This window comes from Gopherus evgoodei, unplaced genomic scaffold, assembly GCF_007399415.2.
Source record: "Gopherus evgoodei ecotype Sinaloan lineage unplaced genomic scaffold, rGopEvg1_v1.p scaffold_49_arrow_ctg1, whole genome shotgun sequence".
NCBI lineage: Eukaryota > Metazoa > Chordata > Testudines > Testudinidae > Gopherus > Gopherus evgoodei.
The window spans coordinates 704,112-720,642 of record NW_022060070.1 but is presented as its reverse complement, the minus strand read 5'-3'; the positions used below and the strand labels follow the sequence as shown (position 1 = coordinate 720,642).

At 59.7% G+C, this 16,531-nt stretch overlaps 1 protein-coding gene across 4 annotated transcripts in view; it reads right to left on the bottom strand.

Moving 5' to 3' along the window:
* Positions 1 to 15,350, bottom strand: part of TRIM3 (tripartite motif containing 3) — a 53,445-nt gene extending 38,095 nt beyond the window's left edge. For 2 of the 4 annotated variants that reach the window (XM_030546780.1, XM_030546781.1), the window contains exon 1: positions 15,061 to 15,350. In XM_030546780.1, the coding sequence (XP_030402640.1) occupies positions 15,061 to 15,134 (74 nt within the window). In that variant the 5' untranslated portion in view covers positions 15,135 to 15,350. The remainder of the gene's footprint in view (positions 1 to 15,060) is intronic. The other 2 variants (XM_030546782.1, XM_030546783.1) reach the window with 2 other exon arrangements.
* Between the last annotated feature and the right edge of the window lie 1,181 nt (positions 15,351 to 16,531).

Genomic DNA, 16,531 nt, shown 5'->3' with positions numbered 1-16,531 from the left:
ACAAGTGCAGGCCGGGCAGTGGGCTGCTCCCAGAGGTGAGCCGGCCATGAGCCCTGGGAATGGGGTAGGACAGACGGATGGACAGGTGAGCAGGTGTGGGGCAGCGGGGGGAGGGGGGAGACGAGGCAGAGCGAGATAAAGTCAACATCACTGCAGGGGTGTGCGGACGGTCACACCCTGAGACACCCCAAATGGCAGCTCCCCCCAGGCGGCTTCTCTGCCCCACTCCAGAGTCTCTCTCTCATCACCCCAGGGCCAGTCCAGCCTGCTCACTCTCCCCGGGCAGGAATCTGGGGGAGCAGACCCAGCGTGGCACCCGGGGGGGGCAGGGGGAGCAGACCCAGCACGGCACCCAGGTGGGGAAAGGGGGAGCAGACCCAGTGTGGCACCCGGGGGGGCAGGGGGAGCAGACCCAGCATGGCACCCAGGGGGGGCAGGGAGAGCAGACCCAGCACGGCACCCAGGTGGGGGAAGGGGGAGCAGGCCCAGCGTGGCACCCAGGGGGGGCAGGGGGAGCAGACCCAGCACGGCACCCAGGTGGGTGAAGGGGGAGCAGACCCAGCACGGCACCCAGGTAAGGGAAGGGGGAGCAGACCCAGCGTGGCACCCAGGGGGGGCAGGGGGAGCAGACCCAGCACGGCACCCAGGTGGGGGAAGGGGGAGCAGGCCCAGCGTGGCACCCAGGGGGGCAGGGGGAGCAGACCCAGCGTGGCACCCAGGTAGGGGAAGGGGGAGCAGGCCCAGCGTGGCACCCAGGGGGGGCAGGGAGAGCAGACCCAGCGTGGCACCCAGGTGGGGGAAGGGGGAGCAGACCCAGCGTGGCACCCAGGGGGGGCAGGGGGAGCAGACCCAGCACGGCACCCAGGTGGGGGAAGGGGGAGCAGACCCAGCGTGGCACCCAGGGGGGGCAGGGGGAGCAGACCCAGCACGGCACCCAGGTGGGGGAAGGGGGAGCAGGCCCAGCGTGGCACCCAGGGGGGGCAGGGGGAGCAGACCCAGCACGGCACCCAGGTAGGGGAAGGGGGAGCAGGCCCAGCGTGGCACCCAGGTAGGGGAAGGGGGAGCAGACCCAGCACAGCACCCAGGTGGGGGAAGGGGGAGCAGACCCAGCATGGCACCCAGGGGGGGCAGGGGGAGCAGACCCAGCACAGCACCCAGGTGGGGGAAGGGGGAGCAGACCCAGCGTGGCACCCAGGGGGGGCAGGGGGAGCAGACCCAGCACGGCACCCAGGTGGGGGAAGGGGGAGCAGACCCAGCATGGCACCCAGGTAGGGGCAGGGGGAGCAGACCCAGCGTGGCACCCAGGTGGGGGAAGGGGCAGCAGACCCAGCGTGGCACCCAGGTGGGGGAAGGGGCAGCAGGCCCAGCGTGGCACCCAGGGGGGGCAGGGGGAGCAGACCCAGCATGGCACCCAGGTGGGGAAAGGGGGAGCAGACCCAGCGTGGCACCCAGGGGGGCAGGGGGAGCAGACCCAGCACGGCACCCAGGTAAGGGAAGGGGGAGCAGACCCAGCGTGGCACCCAGGGGGAGCAGGGGGAGCAGACCCAGCACAGCACCCAGGTGGGGGAAGGAGGAGCAGACCCAACATGGCACCCGGGGGGGGGCAGGGGGAGCAGACCCAGCACAGCACCCAGGTGGGGGAAGGGGGAGCAGGCCCAGCGTGGCACCCAGGGGGGGCAGGGGGAGCAGACCCAGCACAGCACCCAGATGGGGGAAGGGGGAGCAGGCCCAGCGTGGCACCCAGGGGGGGCAGGGGGAGCAGACCCAGCACAGCACCCAGGTGGGGGAAGGGGGAGCAGACCCAGCGTGGCACCCAGGTGGGGGAAGGGGCAGCAGACCCAGCATAGCACCTGGGGGGGGCAGGGGGAGCAGACCCAGCACAGCACCCAGGTGGGGGAATGGGGAGCAGACCCAGCGTGGCACCCGGGGGGCAGGGGGAGCAGACCCAGCGTGGCACCCAGGTGGGGGAAGGGGCAGCAGACCCAGCGTGGCACCCAGGGGGGGCAGGGGGAGCAGACCCAGCACGGCACCCAGGTGGGGGAAGGGGGAGCAGACCCAGCGTGGCACCCAGGTAGGGGCAGGGGGAGCAGACCCAACGTGGCACCCAGGTGGGGGAAGGGGCAGCAGACCCAGCGTGGCACCCAGGTGGGGGAAGGGGGAGCAGACCCAGCGTGGCACCCGGGGGGGGCAGGGGGAGCAGACCCAGCACGGCACCCAGGTAAGGGAAGGGGGAGCAGACCCAGTGTGGCACCCAGGGGGGGCAGGGGGAGCAGACCCAGCACAGCACCCAGGTGGGTGAAGGGGGAGCAGACCCAGCACAGCACCCAGGTGGGGGAAGGAGGAGCAGACCCAGCATGGCACCCAGGGGGGGCAGGGGGAGCAGACCCAGCACAGCACCCAGGTGGGGGAAGGGGGAGCAGGCCCAGCGTGGCACCCAGGGGGGGCAGGGGGAGCAGACCCAGCACGGCACCCAGGTGGGGGAAGGGGGAGCAGACCCAGCGCGGCACCCGGGGGGGCAGGGGAAGTGGAGCCAGCGTGGCACCTGGGGGGGGGCTTGTAGGTACAACCAGGACCCCTCAGCCAGGTCCCTCTGGGGGGCAAGGAGCTTAGACTCCAGACTGGGGGTTCCCTGCCTCTTCCTACCCAGCCCAAACTGACTCTAAAAACCCCTCCAGCCGGGTCTCCCCTCCTTCTACCCCTCTCCCTTTGTCCAGTTTCCCAGGCAAAGGTGTTAACTCCCCCCACCCCAGCTCAGGTACCATGTCTCACCTCAGTCACCCCCTGCTCTCCCCTCCCCCATGCAGACAGGGTCAGTAAAGCTAGACAACATTCCCAGGTCAATCCGCCCCGCTCCCTATGGGGGCATTAGCCAGGCTCAGGATACTGCCCATCCTCCCCCCCACGCCCCCCGCCCATCGCGTGGCATTGCAGCCCCGACTCTGGGCCTGGGGCGCTGAGCTAAAGGACCTGCCCCCAGAGCCCCGGGAGGGAACGTCCCACCTCGACGCCGGTGCCAGAGGGCAGAGCCCAGAGCCCCGGGAGGGAACATCTGACCCGGACGCCAGCGCCAGGGGGCAGCCCCCAGAGCCCCGGGAGGGAACGTCCCACCCGGATGCCGGTGCCCGGGGGCGGCCCCCAGAGCCCCGGGAGGGAACGTCCCACCCGGATGCCGGTGCCAGGGGGCGGCCCCCAGAGCCCCGGGAGGGAACATCCCACCCGGATGCCGGTGCCAGGGGGCAGAGCCCAGAGCCCCGTGAGGGAACGTCCCACCCGGATGCCGGTGCCAGGGGGCAGCCCCCAGAGCCCCGGGAGGGAACGTCCCACCCGGACGCCGGCGCCAGGGGGCAGAGCCCAGAGCCCCGAGAGGGAACGTCCCACCCGGATGCCGGTGCCCGGGGGCGGCCCCCAGAGCCCCGGGAGGGAATGTCCCACCCGGATGCCAGTGCCCGGGGGCGGCCCCCAGAGCCCCGGGAGGGAATGTCCCATCTGGACGCCAGCGCCAGGGGGCGGCCCCCAGAGCCCCGGGAGGGAATGTCCCACCCGGACGCCGGTGCCAGGGGGCGGCGCCCAGAGCCCCGGGAGGGAACATCCGACCCGGACGCCAGCCCCAGGGGGCGGCCCACAGAGCCCCGGGAGGGAACGTCCCACCCGGAGGCCGGTGCCAGGGGGCAGCCCCCAGAGCCCCGGGAGGGAACGTCCCACCCGGACGCCGGTGCCAGAGGGCAGAGCCCAGAGCCCCGGGAGGGAACGTCCCACCCGGATGCCGGTGCCAGGGGGCGGCCCACAGAGCCCCGGGAGGGAACGTCCCACCCGGATGCCGGTGCCAGGGGGCGGCCCACAGAGCCCCGGGAGGGAACGTCCCACCCGGACGCCGGTGCCAGGGGGCGGCCCCCAGAGCTCCGGGAGGGAATGTCCCACCCGGATGCCGGTGCCAGGGGGCGGCCCCCAGAGCCCCGGGAGGGAATGTCCCACCCGGATGCCGGTGCCCGGGGGCGGCCCCCAGAGCCTTGGGAGGGAACGTCCCACCCGGACGCCAGCGCCAGGGGGCGGCCCCCAGAGCCCCAGGAGGGAACGTCCCACCCGGAGGCCGGTGCCAGGGGGCGGCGCCCAGAGCCCCGGGAGGGAACGTCCCATCTGGACGCCAGCACCAGGGGGCGGCCCCCAGAGCCCCGGGAGGGAATGTCCCACCCGGACGCCGGTGCCAGGGGGCGGCCCCCAGAGCCCCGGGAGGGAACATCCGACCCGGACGCCAGCCCCAGGGGGCGGCGCCCAGAGCCCCGGGAGGGAACGTCCCACCCGGACGCCAGCGCCAGGGGGCGGCCCCCAGAGCCCCGGGAGGGAACGTCCCACCCGGACGCCAGCACCAGGGGGCGGCGCCCAGAGCCCCGGGAGGGAACGTCCCATCTGGACGCCAGCACCAGGGGGCGGCCCCCAGAGCCCCGGGAGGGAATGTCCCACCCGGATGCCGGTGCCAGGGGGCAGCCCCCAGAGCTCCGGGAGGGAATGTCCCACCCGGATGCTGGTGCCAGGGGGCGGCCCCCAGAGCCCTGGGAGGGAACGTCCCATCTGGACGCCGGTGCCAGAGGGCAGAGCCCAGAGCCCCGGGAGGGAACGTCCCACCCGGATGCCGGTGCCAGGGGGCGGCCCCCAGAGCCCCGGGAGGGAACGTCCCACCCGGATGCCGGTCCCAGGGGGCGGCGCCCAGAGCCCCGGGAGGGAACGTCCCACCCGGACGCCGGTGCCAGGGGGCGGCCCCCAGAGCCCCGGGAGGGAACGTCCCACCCGGACGTCGGTGCCAGGGGGCGGCGCCCAGAGCCCCAGGAGGGAGCGTCCCATCCGGACGCCGGTGCCACGGGACGGCGCCCAGAGCCCTGGAAGGGAACGTCCCATCCCGACGCCGGTGCCAGGGGGCAGCACCCAGAGTCCTGGAAGGGAACGTCCCACCAGGACGCCGGTGCCAGGGGGCAGCGCCCAGAGCTGAGAGGGAATGTCCCATCCGGACGCCGGTGCCACAGGACGGCGCCCAGAGCCCCGGGAGGGAATGTCCCACTCGGACGCCGGCGCCAGGGGGCGGTGCCCATAGGCCCAGGATGGAATTTACCACCCAGACACCAGTGCTAGGGGGTGTTGCTCAGAGCCCCGGGAAGGAATGTAACATCCAGACAAAGAGGATGCTGAATGCTCCAAGGTCAGACCCAGGAATGTGGAAGCTTCTTGCCTTGCAGACAGCCTGCTCAGAGAGAGGAGGCTCCCCAGAGTCCTGACTGGCTTTGTGGGGAGCAGTTCCACAGCACTGACCCGGTGACTTCGTGCCAACTGGTGCCAGCGGTGGGATAAACTGCACCCCGTGGACAGAGCATCCTGCAGTAAGTGACTGGGGAGCAGTAGAACAGAGGGGGGATTAGCAGGCAGGCTGGAGTCTCTGAGAGGTGCGGTTCCAGGAGGCGGAGGAGCCTAGGCTTAACCCTGAGAGAGAGTCGAGCCTCGAGAAGGGCTGTCACACTGAAGCGGTTCCTCCCAGGGACTGTGGGGAGCTGAGAGAGCACAGGCCTGTGAGTCTGTGGCCACTTGGGAACAGTGTGGAGATGGCCTACAACCATCTCCTTAAGAAGGACATTGTAGAGCTGTGCAGAGAGAGGTGCTGGGTTCCTACCTGCAGCTGTTCTCCAACCGGCCTGGACTCACTAACCTGGCTGTCCACCGGATGGAGACAGGAGCCCACCCCCCCGGTAAGATGCTCCCCGTTCTGGGTCACTGGGAACATGGCACAGGACCTGGAGAGAGAGGTCAAGGACATGCTGCCTTTAGGGGTGATTCAGCCGTCTGCCAGCCCTTTGGCCTCTTCCGTGGTGTTAATCCTCAAGGAGGGCAGGTCAGTCTGGTTTTGTGTGGATTACTGGGGCTTAATGCCATGACCACGTTCAATGCCTACCCCATGCCTAGGCCTGACAAGCTTCAAGACAAGCTGGGCGTGGGGGGCTCATTCTCTCACTACTATGGATCTCACCAAGGGGTACTGGCAAGTATCTTTGGATCCGGATGCCCTGTTGAAATCTGCTTTTATCCCCCCTCTGGGGTTATACCAGTTCCTGGCCTGGCTTTCGGCCTAAAGGGGACACCTGCCAGCGCCTGATGGACCAGTTACTCAAGGGGATGGATAATTTTGCCCTGGTGCATATTGATGACATCTGTGTCTTCAGCCAGATCTGGGAGGAGCACTGCCAGCAGATGGAGGGGAGTGATTATTCCCCTCTATTCGACACTGGTGAGGCCACACCTGGAGTACTGTGTCCAGTTTTGGTCCCCCCACTACGGAAGGGATGTGGAAACATCGGAGAGTCCAGTGGAGGGCAAAGAAAATGATTAGGGGGCTGGAGCACATAGCTTATGAGGAGAGGCTGATGGTAGTGGGATTGTTTAATCTGCAGAAGAATGAGGGGGGATTTGATAGCTGCTTTTAACTACCTGAAGGGGGTTCCAGAGAGGATGGATCTAGACTGTTCTCAGTGCTGGCAGATGACAGAACAAGGAGTAATGGTCTCAAGTTGCAGTGGGGGAGGTCTAGGTTGGATATTAGGAAACACTATTTCCCTAGGAAGGGGGTTAAGCACTGGAATGAGTTCCCTAGGGAGGTGGTGGAATCTCCTTCCTTAGAGGTTTTTAAGGCCCGGCTGACACATGGGCAAAGCAGTGTCTTCATATCAACTGCCCAGGCTATTGCAGCCACATCACATGGAGAGGACATCCTTGCTGGCAGCATGGACATAACACGGAAGGTGGCAGTTACGGGTTATAAGCTCTCACTTGATTGGCGTAGAGGAGAGCGCCACAGGTCACCTTCAATGATGGGAGGAATCTCTATGTTCCTTAATCAGCCACCACCTGCCACAAAGCCGGGCAGCCCCAGACAGTCAGGTGCTGACCCGCCACAGTCTGTTTGCCTCATGGGGTGGGTGGGGCTAGACCAAAAGTTGAAAGGCAGATTGAAAACTTGCACGTGGCAAAAGTAAGAAACCAAGAACTTTCCAGCTTGGCAGCTGGAATGTGACAGACAGTGACGACCTACAATACACAAGCAGCATACAGAAGTCAGCTTCGATAGACTGTGAGCTGTACAAACTCAGCGTTGACATTGCAGAACTTCAGAAAACAAGACTTGCAGATGCTGGTTCTGTCAAGAGACCCATTACACCTTCTTTTGGCAAGGTAAAAGCAGTGAAGAAAATCGTCTGCACAGTGTTGGTTTCGCTGTGCAAAACAATTGGGTAAAGCTCCTAGAAAAACCCACTGGGAAGTCAGAACGTATCATCTCACTTAAACTTCAGACAAGCATCAGCTCTGTGAACACCATTAGTGCCTATGCACCAGCACTCAAATCTACCCCTCAGGAGGAGACATTTTACAACTCTTTGCATCAAGTCGTCAAAAGAATACCCTGATTGTGACACTGATTATTCGCAAGGTGAAGATTACAGCCATAGAGCAAAACCTAGGAGCAAGCCCCAAATCAATGCTCACTGTAGAACCTAAACAGCTGAACTTCTGGACTCCTCCTAGCTGGTTTGTATTTAAGGTAATTGAAGGATTTTGTGGAACCCCGTCCTAATATAACTGTTTTCTTAATGCTGATGGTGAGAGCAAATGCCTGACAAGCACTTGAAAAGCGATCCATGAGTTCTTGTAGTAGATCGTCATTGTGGGCTGTGAGGGCAGCATCATCAGCTAATAGAAGTTCCCTGATTAGCATCTTTTTGACTTCGGTCTTTGACTAAAGTTGGAACAGGTTGAAGAGTTTCCCAGCTGATCTTGTGTGGAGATACACTGCATCTTTCATGTCCTTAAACGCATAGTTCAAAAGTACCAGGAAGACGATTCCAAAGAATGTAGGTGCCATAAAACATCCTTGATTCACGCTGTCATAAACAGATAGTTAAGGATTAATGTCTCTTTTACGTGTAAAGGGTTAACAAACAGGGAACCAAAAACACCTGACCAGAGGACCAATCAGGAAACAAAGTTACTTTCAAATCTCGGTGGAGGGAAGCCTTTGTTTGTGGTTTTTGGGTTTTGCTTTGTTCTCTCTGAGTCCTGAAAGGGACTAGATGTGCAACCAGGTTTCTTGCCAATCTCCCTGCTACAGTCTCTTATATATTCAGAATAGTGAGTATTAAGTAGAAAGGCGGTTATAGTCTTTTGATTGTTTTCTGTATTTGCAAATGTGTAGTTTGCTGAAAGTATTTTAAATTCTATTTTGCTGGGGGGGGGCTTCCCTCTAGTGCCTATAAGCTGAAAGACCCTGTAACTTTTACTATCTAAATTACAGAGACAACTTTTACTTTTTTTTCCTTTCTTTTTATTAAAAGTTTTGCTTTTTAAGACCTGTTTGATTTTTTCCCCTTGGTGAGTCTCAAGGGAATTGAGTCTGTACTTAACAGGGAAGGAGAAGGGAGGGGAGAAGAGTGGAATGAATTCCTTTGTTTTAGATTAGAAAGCCTGAGAAGGAGAGAGAAGGGGTTTGAATCACAGTGATCTTCCAGGGTAACCCAGGGAGGGAAAGCCTGGGAGAGGCACTGGTGAGGGAAAGAGTTTACTTTCCTTGTGTTAAGATCCAGGGGGTCTGGGTCTCGGGGGTCCCCAGGGAAGGTTTTGGGGGGACCAGAGTGTATCAGGCACTCCAAGTCCTGATTGGTGGCAGCTATCAGATCTAAGCTGGTAATTAAGCTTAGGGAAATTCATGCTGGTACCCCATCTTTGGGACTCTAAGGTTCAGATTGGGGAAATATACCATGACACACGCTGCTTTTCGTCCGAAGTGGACCCAGCAAACTGGACAGTTGCTTTCATGTGCGATTTGAGAGGGGCAACCTGGTTGACAGTGGAACCTAGACCTTTCTTCAGGCCGTCATACATGCCTTTGAGGTTTCCCGTTGTGACGAACTCGGAATGTTCTTAATGTTTTCTTTGAATACTGTGTGGGTGCCTGTGACGCAGCAGGGAGAGGGGAGTATTGACCTGGGAAGGTTGCAGGGGAGTTTTACCGGGATTGTCTGCATTGGGGATGGGAGACTTTCCTTGAAGCAAGATACCTGAGCGTGTATATACTGAGCATGTAACATGAGAACCAGGAAGGGGGTTGAAGCCAGGTGACACCTTTGCTCAGGAAACTGGACAAAGACTGGGGGAGGAGCCGGGGGGAGGCTGGGGGGATGGCTGGAGGGAGTTTCAGTTTAGAGCTGGCTGGGAAAATGGAGGGGAGCCCAGACAGGGCTCTGGCCTCCCTGGGCCCCCCCAAGATGGACCTGACTGAGGGGCCCTGTTGTCTGTACCTGGAAGACCTGTCTGGGACCGTGTTCCTGTCGTCTAAATAAACCTTCTGCTTTACTGGCTGGCTGAGAGTCCTGGTGAATCGCAGGAAGTGGGGGGGGCAGGGTTCTGACTCCCAAACACTCTGTGATAACAGGTGGTAGAGGTGGGATCTACTGCACCCTGTGAATGGCGCTTCCTGCAATAAGTGACTGGGGAGCAGTAAAATGAGAGTGTATTGACAGGAACCAGGTGTGCTGAAGGCTCAGAAAGGGAGTTTCGGGGGGCCATTAACCCCTGGGAGTGTGTGACCAGCAAGAAGGACTGTGGTAGTAACAGGGTTCTCCTGGGTATTGCAGCGAGTGGTCCCTTGTGGATTGCAGCTCTGGCCTCCCTGGGGCCCCCCAGATGGACCTGACTGAGGGGCCCTGTTGTCTGTACCTTCAAGACCTGTCTTGGACTGCGTTCCTGTCGTCTAAATAAACCTTCTATTTTACTGGCGGGCTGAGAGACCTGGTGAACCGCAGGAAGCCGGGGGTGCAGGGCCTTGACTCCCCCACACTCCATGACACCTGTGTCTGAGGCTGGCTGTATCTCTTCACAGAGCTTGACCCAGTAATGAATGATTTGCACAGCGTCTGCTTGCTCGCTGTACCTCAGTTTTTGCATGTTGAAGTCTCACTTTGGCACTTTGTTGGCTTCTTGTTGTGTTCCAGATAGGATGTGTTCTTAATGTTGATGAGAGTTAATAGTTCCGCGTCATTTTCTTCAAACCAGTCCTTTTTGATGGTCTCTTTCCCCCAAATGCAGCCTCTCACTGGATGAAGAACTAAATGTTCACATTGGAAAGGCAGCCACCACGTCTAGCAGACAAACTAAAATAGCCTGGAACAACTCAAAGCTGCCCATCAAGACCACAATGCTAGTGTACCAAGCCTGCATTCTCAGCCCTCAAGTATGATGGGGAAACATGGACAACTTATGCTCATCTGGAGGATTATCCCACATACTCAACACCAAATGGCAGAATAAAGTCAGCAAACACAGAGGTTCTTCAAAGGGAAAATTTACCAAGTGCGACAGCCCTTTTCAAGCAAAGACGACTGTGCTTTGGCTGGGCCATCTGAGTAGGTTGGAAGACAGATGCACACCCAAGGACATGCTAGACGGGGAGCTATCAGAGGAACAAGAACAACAGGACATCCCAAACTTCTCTATGAAGACACATGCAAGCGAGATATGAAGGAATCTGGACTTGATCCTGACCAATGGGAAATCTTGGCAAGTGATCATAACAAGTGGCGCCATCGTCTCCATCCGGGTATCAAAGTCCATGACAGAAGCTGGCCCCCCCAAAGCTTGAAGAGAAAAGAGCCTGTAGGAAGCAAGCAGCTCCCAAGTTACAGACATTTGCAATAACTGCCAGCGATGAGGCAAATCTCAGATTGGACTATTCAGTCACACGAGACATTGCAAACCATCTACATCCTAGGCTGTAATTCCCACCGTCTCTCGTAGATGAAAGGATGCCAACTCGGAGCACTGAGGAAGTGCCAGACGCTTGGAAGAAAGTGAATGGGCCAGTTTTTAAAAGGGTAAATGGGATGACCCAGATAATTATGGACCAGTCAGCCTGACATCAATCCAGGGCAAGATAACGGAGCAGCTGATATGGACTAGATTAATAAAGAACTAAAGGAGGGTGATCTAATTAGAGTAGAACCTCAGAGTTCCACACACCTTCTCTGGAACTGGGAGTACATATCAGGAAGCAGCAGAGACAAGACCCCCACCAAAAAAGCAAATACAGCACAGTACTGCATTAATTGTAACCTACTAAAAATTAAAGGGAAAACAGCATTCTTGTTCTGCATAGTAAAGTTTCAAAGTTGTGTTTAGTCAACGTTCAGTTGTAAACTTTTGAAAGAACCGTAATGTTTTGTTCACTTACGAACAGTTCAGAGTTACGAACAACCTCCATTCCCGAGGTGTTCATAACTCTGAGGTTCTGCTGTCATGCCAATCAGTGGAGAACAGCTTGTCACGCTATCTGGATAGCTTTCTCTGATGAGATGACAAGTTTGGCTGATGAAGGGAATACTGTTGCTGTAATATACCAAGGCTCTGTCTACACTAGCATTTTTGTTGGTAACACTCTTGTTGGTCGCATGTGGAGCAGACCCTTTCCCTGGTTGGTGCTCAGCCAGCCGCCTGCTTGGTTCTCCTTCAGCAACGGCGACTGGGGTCCCAGATTCTGATCTTATGAGAGCAAGGCTGGGAACTGGAGTGGGCCTTGCATGGCTTTGTCTCAGATTCATCCATTGCCACTTGCTACGTTGTCTTGCCACCTTGATGGTCTCAGCTCCTCTCTCGACGCCTACAGGAGCCAGGAGAGACAGGGACTCCCTCCCCCACCTCAGGAAGTGGCACTTCAAGATCATGGTTGGATAATTTGCAATGTGGAATTAGAAGGGGGCGAAACGTAGACCCTTCAGTCAAAGGGCTGTGGTTTCCTGGGATTCATGTCGGTCAGGGACCTGGTCTTCCCTTGGCACCCCGAGACCAGCGACCCCAGAGTCAGATGCACGTGGAAATGTTCTAATCCCTCGGGCTGGACTTGGTAGCACTCTTCCACCCGCTTCCAAGTGGGGAGGTGAGGCCGGGTGGCCACAGGCCCTTGGCTGGCTTCAGCAAGCCCTCCTCAACTGGGAGGGCACGGAGGGGCTGATGCACAGTCCCCCAGGGGGAGGCAAGAGGGCGCTGCCTGGGGAGAGGGAAACAGGTTACCCCCAAAGGGGAGAGGGGGGCTGGCATACGTGTGGCTGGGATGACTCCAGCAGGGACCTGCCCATGGGGGACGGGAGGGGAGCACCCTGCCCCTGGCCTCACCAGCCCCTGGGACACCAGAGCCCAGAGCTAGGGCTGGGTTAGGACTAAGCGTTCCAGAAGTCATTCCCTCCCCCCACCTAAGCCCAGGGCCCCCAGGCTACAGCCAGGACAGCCACACACGGAGGCAGGTGGGTCGCTGCCCCCCTCACTCCCAGCAGACGATGGGGAGGAGGGAGCGGCAGGTTTGGGCTGGCCAAAGAGCTGAGGGGCCCCCAAGTCCCCACAGCCCCCTGCTGGTGCCATCAGCAGCCCGGTGCCCAGGCAGGGCGTGGCACTGTTCCAAGCGCTGGATGGGGAACTGAGGTGAGCTGGGGGGACCCGGAAGGTGCATGCGAGCCAGGGACCAAGACCCTGGAAAAGCTGCTGGGCCACCTACGGGTAACTGCTTGGTTTGAACTGCCCTGGGTCGCTGCTTCAAGGGACCCTGCTCAGCTCGGTCTCCAGGGGAAGAGAGGGGGGATTTTCTGTAATATCCGTTAACTCCTGCCTCAGTTTCCCCTGTATTTTGCATTACCCTGTGGGGGGAAAACAATAGTTGGCTCTCAGCACGGGCTAGGGCCTGGCCTATGCTACAGCTTTAGCCCAACAGAAACCACCTTTCGTGACCCCAGCTGTGCACACGTGTGACGGAGCAGGGAGTGGGGTGGATTGACCTGGGAATGTTGCGTGGGAGTTTTACAGGGACTGTCTGCATTGGTGAGGGGATACCGGGGTGACTTCACTTGAGGGATCATACCTGAGCCTGTAACCTGAGCCCAGGAGGGAGTTGGGGCCTGGTGACACCTTCCACCCAGGAAACCAGACAAAGGCTGAAGAAGGAGCCAGGGGGTGTGGCAGGGTGAGATGGCTGGAGGGGTTTTCGTTTGGAGTTGGCTGGGGAAACGGAAGGAGCCCCAGGGCTGGGGTCTAAGCTCCATGGCCCCCAAGATGGATCTGCCCGAGGGGTCCTGGTTTCTGTACCTACAAGCTCCGTTTTGGACTGTGTTCCTGTCGTCTAATAAACCTTCTGCTTTCCTGGCTGGCTGAGAGTCCCGGTGAATCGCAGGAAGCCGAGGGTGCAGGGCCCGGATTCCCCCACACTCTGTGACAACGTGTCTACACTCGAAGCTGCCTCCCGCCAACGTAAGCGCCATTACACCGACACCGTAACATCCAGAGCCGTGGCACGCCACAGACGATGTACTGACCTTGACACAGCACAAGTGTGTTATGTCAACCCTAATAGTCCTCCAGCAGCTGTCCCACAATGCCCCCATTCTGATCATCATTGTGAACTCCATTGCCCAGGGGTCACAGAGACCAGAAGGCCCCCCCCCCCATTTCTGTAATTCCCTCTCCTGGTAGCCCTGTGGGGCGAGCACACCCAGCAGCTCTCCACTGGGGGGTGCAGTGCCCCGCTGGCTCCTGCCTGGCGCTCACAAGGGATGCTGGATCTCCGGGGCCGGTGGGGAGAAGCGGCTGTGCTGGTGGCGCTCCGATCCAGTTGCTCGGGGGGAGCAGGAAAAGGGGCATCAAGGCATCATACCCTGCTTACCACTTCAGGAGAGCCGGGGAAGGGGGGTCTCATGGTCTGTACAAACAATACTGACTTAGGCACCCCGGGCCTGTTAGCTGAAGCTGCAGCCATTGTGGCCCTGCAGGGATCCCCTGCCACACCCGGGGCGTGACTGACCCCGATAAGGAGGAGGGAAGAAGAGACGGTGGCAGGACGACGGGTTCCACGAGATACTGCAAGCCAGCGCTGCACCGGGTCTGGGGGATGAGCACTGCAGACAGCCGGGAGAAGGAGAGCGGAGAAAGACCCAGCAGGCAAAGGAGGGGGAGCTGCACCAGGCTGTAACAGGGCTTCTCCGGCAGCAAACACAGATGCTGCAGGCACTTGTGGACCTCCAAGCTCAGCTAATGCAGGCGGGCCTCTCTGCGCCTGGGTGAACAGAAGCAGAGCACATCCCTGCACCCTCCGTTTTCCACACAGCCTCAGGGAAGAGGCCGTGGGAAGAGGGCAAAGGAGCTGGAGCCAGAGGCGGGAACAGAGGGAACTGAAGCTGTGGGGAAGTGGCCCAGGGACTTGACAGACTGATGGTGAAAGAAGGGTCCGGGGGAAGCTGTTGTTTGCAGGGTTCCTGGGCTGAGACCCAGAGTAGGGGGTGGGCCTGGGTCCCTCCCTCCCATCCCCAGACCACTCCAGCATGGCTACCCCAACCTCTCGACCCCAGGGAGAGCCCAGACACTACCACTTCCCCTTCGCTGACCCAGGAGAGCCACAGCCGATGGACGTGCAGCACCGATGCACAACACTCTTCCTTTCCCTTGTCTGTTTAATATGGTGCCAAAAATCTCTCCATTCCCCAGGATTTACTAGTACATTCCGCAGATTGTTTGTCGGGTGCTGCTCTCGTCACTGAATAAAGCAATTAGCCTTTGTTGGCTTACCACACGTGCTGGACAATGCACGCTGGCCGTGAAAGGAACAGTCTTGAGCACTCTCCCCGCACAGGAGCAGCAAACAGCCTGGTGCAGCACGCGCCCCAGTGGGACTAGGACTAGCGCACCGGCAGTGGCACAGGCACAGATGTGCAGCACCACACAGTTCCTCTCAAGCCCCCCGAGTCATACCTCCTCGCTGAGCTCATCTTATAGCCCTGGTGTCTGGCTGGTCCAACTCAGCAGACAGCCGCTCCCCTCCACCCTGCACCCCTGAAGCAAGTTCCCTCCTTTGCTTCTCAAATGCTATGCAGGACACAGCAGGCAGCTACAACCATTGGGCTCCTTCTTCCACAGAGATCTAATCTGGGGAGTAGAGAACGCCAGCACCCCTTCCCTCTGCCAAAACCACATTCCCCCGTGTCCCAGCATCTCTCACCACACCGGTGTCTCCTGCTGGCCAGTTCGGGAATTAGCTCTGGTGAGCGGGTGTGTGACGAAGTGGGACTGTTCTTCATGTTTTCTCTGAATACTGTGTGGGTTCCTCTGCTTCCCTTATGCAGTTCTCAAGTACCTAGGTTGGGGGATAAGGGGGTGTGATTGTTGCAGAGCCCTAGGAAACCGGTGTGATGGTGTCTGCACAGAGAATGGCCAACACTCTGTCTCCAGGTAACTAACAGCCTAGGCCCCTTCCCTGCAAAGGTGCCAACTGAAGGTGTTGGAGAACAAAGGGATGAGGTGACCTCCTGGCCCAGGAAAGAGAGAAAGCCCAGAAGAGGGGCTGGAGAGTTTCAGTTAGGAGGTGGCTGGGGATGTGGAGTAAGTGCAGACCTGGGTGTCTGGCTCATTGCCCCCCAGAATGGACCCGGCTGATGGGTCCCTTTCTCTGTACCTACAAGCTCCAAGGTCAGACCCAGGAAGGTGAAGCTGTGTGAGTTTCTTGCCCTGAAGACAGTCTGCTCCAAGGGAGAGGAGGCTCCCCAAAGTCCTGCCTGGCTTTGTGGGGAGCAGCTCCAGAGCATCGTTCAGGGACTCCATGACAACTGATGGTAGAAGTGGGATCTACTGCACCCCGTGAATGGCACCTCCTGCAGTAAGTGACAGGGGAGCAGTAAAACAAAGGAGGGATAATGCCGACTAGGCGTGCTGAAGGCTCAGAGAGGGACGGTTTCAGGGGGCGGTTAACCTCTGGGAGTGTGTGACCAGCGAGAAGGACTGTTGGAGTAACAGGGTCCCCGAGGACTGCAGCGAGCAGTCTCAGGGGCGGAGGAGCTTGCCGCTCGACCCTGGGAGAGAGAAGGATTTTTGCAGTAGCAGGTTCCCCTGGGGATGGCAGGAGCAGTCCCAGGGCCGGAGTCTGCAGCTCAACCCTAGCAAAGAGGTGGTGATCACAAGAAGGGCTGGAAACCTTGGGGGAGCTGAGAGCATACGGCCCTCTGAGTCCAGAGCCACTTGGGAACGGTGAAGTGATGGCCTATCACCATCCCCTTAAGAAGGACATTGTGATCCTGTGCACAGAGAGGGTTACGCATGGGGACGTTCACCCAGGCACAGTTAATTGTGCAGTTGGAGGAGAAGCACCGCTCTGAGGAGCAGATTCCTGACCCAGATGGGGCTACAAGAGGATCTAGGAGCAGCTGGAGCAGCAGCCAGGCATCCCCGAGTCTGGTCCCCAACCAGATGAGGGTCTTCACAATTGGATTCCCCATCAGGGGATCGGAGATGGATGGGATGGGAGCAGAGCCCGAGAGAGCGAGAGCCCGAGAAGCAGCAGCAGCATGGACTGGCAATGGTGGAGCTGAGAGTCATGGGGGCTCCCCAGGGGTGAGAGGAGATAGACCCCGGGCTGCCAGTTCCGCAGGGAACCTCGACACTAAATTGCTGCCCCTAGTTAAGGAGTGGGCGGATGTGGATG